The 8073-nt window shown below is 48.1% G+C and overlaps 1 protein-coding gene and 1 pseudogene across 1 annotated transcript; one reads left to right on the forward strand and one right to left on the reverse strand.

Annotated features, from left to right (window-relative positions):
* The first annotated feature begins 430 nt into the window (after positions 1–430).
* Positions 431–3291, forward strand: LOC125517524 (PH-response transcription factor). Its single transcript, XM_048682728.2, has 9 exons — positions 431–936; positions 1106–1174; positions 1536–1592; positions 1731–1791; positions 1885–1977; positions 2073–2291; positions 2495–2537; positions 2798–2876; positions 2965–3291. Exons 1-9 carry the CDS (start codon positions 640–642, stop codon positions 3055–3057), a joined length of 1011 nt encoding a protein of 336 aa, XP_048538685.2. The 5' UTR covers positions 431–639; the 3' UTR covers positions 3058–3291.
* A 137-nt stretch (positions 3292–3428) lies between these two features.
* On the reverse strand, positions 3429–5589 carry LOC125517512 (nucleoside hydrolase 3-like; annotated as a pseudogene).
* Between the last annotated feature and the right edge of the window lie 2484 nt (positions 5590–8073).

Here is an 8073-nt window from a genome sequence, read left to right on the forward strand (position 1 = left end):
TTTATCTTTTGATTTGTTTGATGTTCAATATGTATCCAGAGCGGCCAACGTATCGGCCCATCTTTGTGCAAAACATGCTTACACGTTGATGGTCACCGAGAATTGGACTGACTCGAGACCTTCCTTCTTGCTCACCAGTTTATTGGCTGATGATCTAAGGAGTTCTTTCGTTGAATAAAAGCTCCCAGGTTTGAACACACGCACACAAAAAAGAGCCCTGCATTACCAAACGTGCCGAATGGCCGTCCAGATTAAAGTACAGCCCCAGCAATCCATGCACCGGCGCCGGAGTAACGGAGAGGCGTCGCCCGGATCCACACGCCGCCTCGCCGAAACGCGGCGAGCCTTATTACCCCACGACCGAGGCGACCCCAGCCCACCCGCCCTGGCTGCACATACATCACGCACGAGACGAGAGCGACGAGGGAGGAAGCCTCCAAAGCCCGACCCAAGCCCACGGCCTCCCGGTCGCGGCCACCACCACCACAGAAACCCCGCGCTCCCTCCCGTCCCGTGATCCTCATCCCCCGCGGCTAGCCTCCCTCCCCTCTCCTAGATAACACTCCCACCATGCACCGGGGGGCGAGGCGACGAGGAAGACAGAGTTAGGCGGAGGTTCGGCAGCACGGAGGAGCAGTGATGTCGGACGAGGGGGAGGACGCGCCCGTGGCGGCCGTGGCGGCGGGCTTCGGGCTGCCGGAGGAGCTGGCGGCCGTGCTGCCGGCGGACCCGTTCGAGCAGCTGGACGTGGCGCGCAAGATCACCTCCATCGCGCTCGCGTCCCGCGTCGGCCGCCTCGAGGCGGAGGCCGCGGGGCTCCGCGCGCAGCTCGCCCGGCGCGACGACGCCGCCGAGGACCTCCGCGAGCGCGTCGAGCAGCTCGAGTCCGCGCTCGCGCTCGCCACCGACCGCCTCAGCCGCGCCGAGGACGACAAGGTAATCACAGTTTGTCCGCGGCGGTGGCTTGCTGAGCTCGGCTTTCGCTGACAAGCCTCAAGTGGTCCAGGCCATCCAGGCTCACTTCTCAGCCGGTGACTTCTTGGCTGTTTGATCAGTGCTCCAGTGCGAATTGACAAAATGATGTTTCTCTGTCTTTTGGTTGCAGGAGACGCTGCTGAAAGAGAAGGCGACGCTGTCAAACACCGTCAACAAGCTCAACAGAGATGTCGCCAAGGTAACAGGACCAGGACATACTGTTGCACTGCATTTTTGAATCAAAATTCGAGAAATGCCTGTCTGCTATATGCCTATATATCAATGACACAGTCTTAAATTTATCAGTATATCAATTATACGTAGTATTTTTGACTTGTTGAGGTCACCTATGCCGACTGGTGTAGTCGTTACTCATGGCCTGGATTGCAAATTATATATTTTTCCCGACAAAGGGTGGATAGCAAATTATATGCAAGTAAATCAACTTGTTAGTATGAAAATGCCACAAGTTCTCTCCTGCTGTAGCCTGTACAGAGGTTTCCTCTTTACGATTTCAGAGTCTAATGCTTTCTGTTTGTTCCTCCTGCTTGGTTACGCAGTTGGAAGTTTTCAAGAAGACGCTTATGCAGTCACTTCAGGAAGATGATGACAAACCAGTAAGTTGCCTGCATTTATATGTTATAATGGTTTAGTTCCTGCAGTAGCCCAGCAATGACTCTGGAATTCTTCTCCTGATTTTTCTTAGAATTCATCTGCATAGCAAGTAATTTTTCTGTTATAATACTTTCCTGTAGAACATTCCCAAGGCTAAGCTCACCGAAACATCGAATTTCTCCCCCGCGCCATCTGTCGGAGGTACTGCAGAATTTTCATGGTTCTTGTCCTAGTTGTACTGCACGAGATCATATTTACACCACAAGAATTAACTTGACTTGTGGATTTTATCAGATGACGATTCAGCATTTACAACTTCTAAATCATCACAGTTGTTTGAAACTGCAAGTTCTGCTTCAGAGGAAAGTAGCCATGCTGAGCCAGATGGTACACGCACTGGCCACTTCTCAGTTGGTTCACACTATTGAATGTGAACTTTTTCTCACTAATATTCAACAGATAACACCCTTTTACACTCACAGAACCTAGGCCACCCCGCTCGCATGTATATATGCCATCGTACAACAGTACACCAAAGCTTACTCCTCCAGGCTCACCTCCAAGGGGTTATGCACCACTTTCACCACCAAGGAGACATTCAATCTCGATTGCGTCAATGAACAGGCTCGATGACAGGTCTTCGGTCTTTTCCAGTAGCCATAGCGCAATGACATCTCCATTTGACACACCAAGTCCAACAGGTTAGCTTTGATAGCTTGGGTAGTTAGATTATGTTATCTGTAAAATACTTGCTTCCTTCATGTGAAAAAATATGAACACCTGGGTCTGTATAATCTCTAGAAGTTTATAATAAATGAATACAGCTGTGATTCTTAAGGACATAATGCTGGTTCATAAATTATCAGTTATTTATTCTGCTTAATTATTTGTGCATTTGTTTCAGGACGAACACGAGTTGATGGGAAAGAGTTCTTTCGCCAAGTCAGGTATATATATGTGTGTAAATGAGCTCGACTCTGGAACACACATTATTTCAATCTGTTATTAGGCAGGAAGTGGATATACCATTTGTTATGTTTACCTTCCTTTTCTAATATACTTGTAAATCATTGTTGGGTCTCCGCTTTTATGTACAAGCTTTTGAATGCTTTTCCTTTCGGAGTACGTAAAATGTTTATGGCTATTCACTACTAGTATGGGTGAATGCCTCTACTGCCCTCTTGACCTCTACTTAACAACCATGCAGAAACCGCTTGTCTTATGAGCAGTTCAGCGCATTCCTAGCCAATGTGAAGGAACTGAATGCACACAAGCAGACCAGAGAGGTATACTGTTTCTCTGCTATGTATCAAGTATTATCATGTCCTTGATATATTTTTCTGGTGCTCACTAAAGCTTTTGTGACTTCTGCAGGATACACTAAGAAAAGCTGATGCGATATTTGGACCTGAAAACAGTGACTTGTACACCATCTTTGAGAGTCTAATTACTCGCACTCATCATTAGAGTTCTACAATCTGAATCTTTTCCCATGGTTAACTGTGAGCCAGGTTTTACTGGCATTTGTGATTAATATATTTGTTATTTATTGTATTTAATATCTGTAGAAGTCACCTGCTATCATTGCAGATTTCGGATATATAGTTTTTAAAAATTCTTGTTGCAGTCAATGTAAAGTCATGGATTGTCTGTAAGCTAGAACCTTTACATATTAATACAAATGCAGAAGTTTGCAATTTAGAGGCAATGCTTCTTCCCCTCTTAAATTTATGATGATATTGCTTTCTCTCTAGTGCCAGAATCAATGGAGCCCACCTATTTTTTATTTTATTTTGCTAAGACGATTAAATATTCTGTGCTCCAGGTGGAGCTTTTGGCAGTAATCTTTATTCCCTTGTAGCAGTACTACTATAAGAATTTGGTATGTTTAGGCCCTGAATTATCTGGCAGCCTGCTCCAAATTGCCTTTTGTTCTTCGAAGTTCGCAATAATGGCGGATTGCTTCTTGTTCGCTAAAGAATTTGCCAATCGATTGTAATATATATCACCATTGAAATCACTTAACACATGCACCAGATTTGAACTCTGATTGCTGATCACAATCTGCCCATCTGTGCTTTTCGTTGTGTTGGCAACGACGCTTATTCGCTTGGGCATTACTGTGGATTTCAGGTCAGATCCTTGAACCATGTAAACCGCACCAAGAACTTCTCCCAAAAATATATCCTGAAAACATGAACATTTGTAGATAATTATTAAATATGAAATGAAACTAATTTTGAAAAGTTACACGGAGCATCAAGTATCTGTTCGATGGAACAGTGAACACATTCCCCTTCTCATGACCTCCATCTCTGATGAGCCCTCCAACAACATAAACTCTCTGCACATGGAGAAAATGTGTTGAGCAAGGTCAGTGTTCACAGATATTGGGTCAAAACTATAGAGGTCTGGAGATAGGGAGCATACTGACCTCTATCACAGAGCTTGCATCCCTGTCAGAGAGTGAAATGTTGGCCAAATTGGTGAGAGGTCCACTGGTAAGAAGAGTGATCTTGTCACCTGGACAAAGTTGCCTCCTGACAGACTGCCACACTTCAAAAGCCAGTGGCTGCCGATGCTCCGGATCATCTGAGCTTTCAGGAGTGTACCTGTGTCAATATTCCGTGCCATCGTCACATTTTTGTTCAAATGAAGTGAATGCGGAATTTTTTCTTTACCTTCTAGGGCTTATTGGCAATAACCGAGCCAGTCCATACAATGTATCTGAGTCGATAAATCCACCACTGCCCAAGGGAATAGCATAGGCATTGTCGCAACCAAGGGTTGGGTTGCCCAATGCAGTGGTATTGCCAAGGCCAACTGGAATGTCATCGCGGCCCATCATATGTAGAATGTCATAAACGATATCGATGGTTGCGATGTTCGCCCAGCCGTTGCCGTTGACCAAAACCCCCTAGAATATGTTAGTAAAGTAGTCTTTATTAGAAATTTTTGCTGTTGCATAATGTCCCTTCAACAGATTTTCAATTAAGGTAATATTTTGCCTCACCTTTACATCTATAGCTTCTCTTGGTGTCTTCAAGAGATATATAAGGGAAATAAAATCTCCAGGGCTCATGTCCATGTCAAAAATAACTGGCTTTCCCCTGCTCACGTTCATGAAATCTGGCTTATAAAGGACTTCTCTGTAAAATGGGAACTGTTTACTGATGTTAAAGCGACCTGATTGCCTAGGGAGATTTAGGACCTGGTGAAGGAAAGAGTTCACTTAAAATTTATGCATATGATTTCTCATACACGATACGTGTTCAAACTGTTTAATTAAATTTGAATGCTGCAATCTTTTAGATACTACTCCAAATGCATGCCAACTGCCAATCATGCATATATACTGCTCACCTCTAGGAAGCTCTTGAAAAATTCCCTATCAAGCGTGCTATTGTTATCCGTGTTTGGCTTTGCGCTCGTGGCAACTCAACCCCAATTCCTTCTGAACCAGCCACTTCCTTGGTGTACCCATCCTATACATAAGGAGAAATGCAAGTTAATGTCCGCCTTTTTGTTTTGCCTTTGGGACCTTTTTTATGCTTGTAAAATTTGCAATAACTGACTGCAGGTTGTGTGCATCCATCGATGCAGAGGCCGGGGGTTCCACCCTTTTTTCAAAAGGAAATACAAGTTAATGATAACTATTCCTTCTGTTTCGAATTACTTGTCATTGGTATGGATGTATCTAGATGTATTTTAGTTCTAGATACATCTATTTCTGCGACGAGTAATTTGGAACGGAGGGAGTACCTGGCATCTTCCTGTGTTGCTTCCCTCCACCAGGCAGAAGCTATCTCTGATCCCAGTCTGGACATGGCCACTGTGAACTCCACCCTCCTTCAGACCAAACTTAGGTGTCGCACGGCCGTCGAAAAACGGGTTCGAGCCGTCGCGCGCACCGTACGACTTGTTGGAAGTGATCACCGTGATGTTCATGTACTCTAGCTCAGCAAAGTCGTTTCCGCCATTGACCTCGCCATTGCCCATGCTAGAGATCGCCACACCGACTGAGGGAGTCCTGGATTAGGGGGTGTTCGGGTAGCTGGACTATACCTTCAGCCGAACTCCAGGACTATGAAGATACAAGATTGAAGACTTCGTCCCGTGTCCGGATGGGACTTTCCTTGGCGTGGAAGACAAGCTTGGTGATGCGGATATTCAAGATCTCCTACCATTGTAACCGACTTTGTGTAACCCTAACCCTCTCCGGTGTCTATATAAACCGGAGGGTTTTAGTCCGTAGGACAACTTCATCATACAACAATCATGCCATAGGCTATCTTTTAGGGTTTAGCCTCCTTGATCTCGTGGTAGATCTACTCTTGTACTACCCATATCATCAATATTAATCAAGCAGGACGTAGGGTTTTACCTCCATCAGGAGGGCCCGAACCTGGGTAAAACATCGTGTTCCTTGTCTCCTGTTACCATCCGGCCTAGACGCACAGTTCGGGACCCCCTACCCGAGATCCGCTGGTTTTGACACCGACATTGGTGCTTTCATTGAGAGTTCCTCTGTGTCGTCGCTTTTAGGCCCGATGGCTCCTTCGATCATCAACAACGATGCAGTCCAGGGTGAGACTTTTCTCCTCGGACAGATCTTCGTCTTCGGCGGCTTCGCACTGCGGGCCAATTCGCTTGGCCACCTTGAGCAGATCGAAAGCTACGCCCCTGGCCATCAGGTCAGGTTTGGAAGCCTAAACTATACGGCTGACATCCGCGAGGACTTGATCTTCGACGGATTCGAGCCACAGCCAAGCGCGCCGCACTATCTCGATGGGCATGATATAGCTCTGCCGCCGAACAGCGCCTTGGAGGCCGCACACGCCTCGGTTCCGACCATTGATTCGGAGCCTACTGCGCCGATCGAGGATCAGCAGTTGGACGCTGCCTCAGGGGCTGCGATCTCAGAGGCGATCGAGCCGAACTCCAGCCCCGCACTCCGCATGGCCCGTGACTCCGAGGAGCCGGATTCCTCTCCGAACTCCGAGCCCCCCGCGCCCCTTCCGATCAAATCCGATTGGGCGCCGATAATGGAGTTCACCGCCGCGGACATCTTTCAGCACTCGCCCTTCGGCGACATCCTGAATTCTCTAAAGTCTCTCTTTATCAGGAGAGTCCTGGCCGGACTACGGTCAGCAAGGTTGGGATATGGACGATGAAGAAATTCAAAACCCACCCACCACCCACTTCGTAGCCACTGTCGATGACTTAACCAACATGCTTGACTTCGACTCCGAAGACATCGACGGCATGGACGACGATGCAAGAGACGAACAAGAAGCAGCACCTGTAGGGCACTGGAAGGCCACCTCGTCATATGACATATATATGGTGGACACTCCAAAGGATGGAGATGGCGATGGAACAGCGGGGGACGATACCTCTAAAAAACAGCCCAAGCGCTGGCGTCAGCGGCGCCGCTCTAAATCCCGCCAAAGCAAAAACGGTGATTCCGGCACGGGAGATAATACTACTCCGGACAGCGCCGAAGAACACCCCCTCCAGCAAGATTCAGCACAGGAGGACAGAGAAGCCAGCCCTCACGAGAGGGCGGCGGACCAAGAGGCTGAGGATGATAATTATACGCCTCCCTCCGAAGACGAGGCAAGCCTCGACGACGACGAGTTCGTCGTGCCAGAGGATCTCGCCGAACAAGAGCGTTTTAAACGCAGGCTTATGGCCACGGCAAGCAGCCTCAAGAAAAAGCAGCAACAGCTTAGAACTGATCAGGATTTGCTAGCTGACAGATGGACTGAAGTCCTTGCGGCCGAAGAGTATGAACTCGAACGCCCCTCCAAGAGTTACCCAAAGCGCAGGCTGCTACCCCGACTAGAGGAGGAAGCACGTACATTAGCAGCGCATGACATGGCCAACCGGCCACCTCGTGGCCGCGACAGAGAGGCCTCTTGGCCCTCCGCTCAAGCCATGCCCCGATGCCGCGTCAAGCATACTAAGGCACGGGAAAATGCGCCCGACCTGTGCGACATACTGGAGGACAAGGTAAGGCAAACAAGATCGATCTACGGATCGCGCAGGCGCCCCACGACACGTGACGGTGATCGTCACTCCGGATGCAATAAATCCGGTCGGGCCGAACTCAACAAACAAGGCTCCTTCGAGCTGCGTCGTGATATAGCCCAATACAGAGGCGCCGCACACCCACTATGCTTCACAGATGAAGTAATGGATCATAAAATCCCTGAGAGCTTCAAACCCATAAACATCGAATCGTACGATGGCACAACAGATCCTGCGGTATGGATCGAGGATTATCTCCTTCATATCCACATGGCCCGCGGTGATGATCTACACGCCAGCAAAGACCTCCCACTCAAACTTAAGGGACCGGCCCAGCATTGGCTTAACAGCTTGCCAGCAGACTCAATTGGTTCTTGGGAGGACCTAGAAGCCGCATTCCTTGACAACTTCCAAGGCACTTATGTGCGACCACCGGACGACGATGACCTA

Source organism: Triticum urartu, chromosome 1A, assembly GCF_056163025.1.
Source record: "Triticum urartu cultivar PI428250 chromosome 1A, HENAU_Tu73, whole genome shotgun sequence".
Classification (NCBI taxonomy): Eukaryota; Viridiplantae; Streptophyta; class Magnoliopsida; order Poales; family Poaceae; genus Triticum; species Triticum urartu.

Coding starts and splice junctions, on each gene's coding strand:
- LOC125517524 (XM_048682728.2), top strand. CDS start 640: ATGTCGGACGAGGGGGAGGACGCGCCCGTGGCGGCCGTGGCGGCGGGC. Junction 1,593..1,730: donor AGGAAGATGATGACAAACCA/GTAAGTTGCCTG, acceptor ACTTTCCTGTAG/AACATTCCCAAGGCTAAGCT. Junction 2,538..2,797: donor GAGTTCTTTCGCCAAGTCAG/GTATATATATGT, acceptor ACAACCATGCAG/AAACCGCTTGTCTTATGAGC.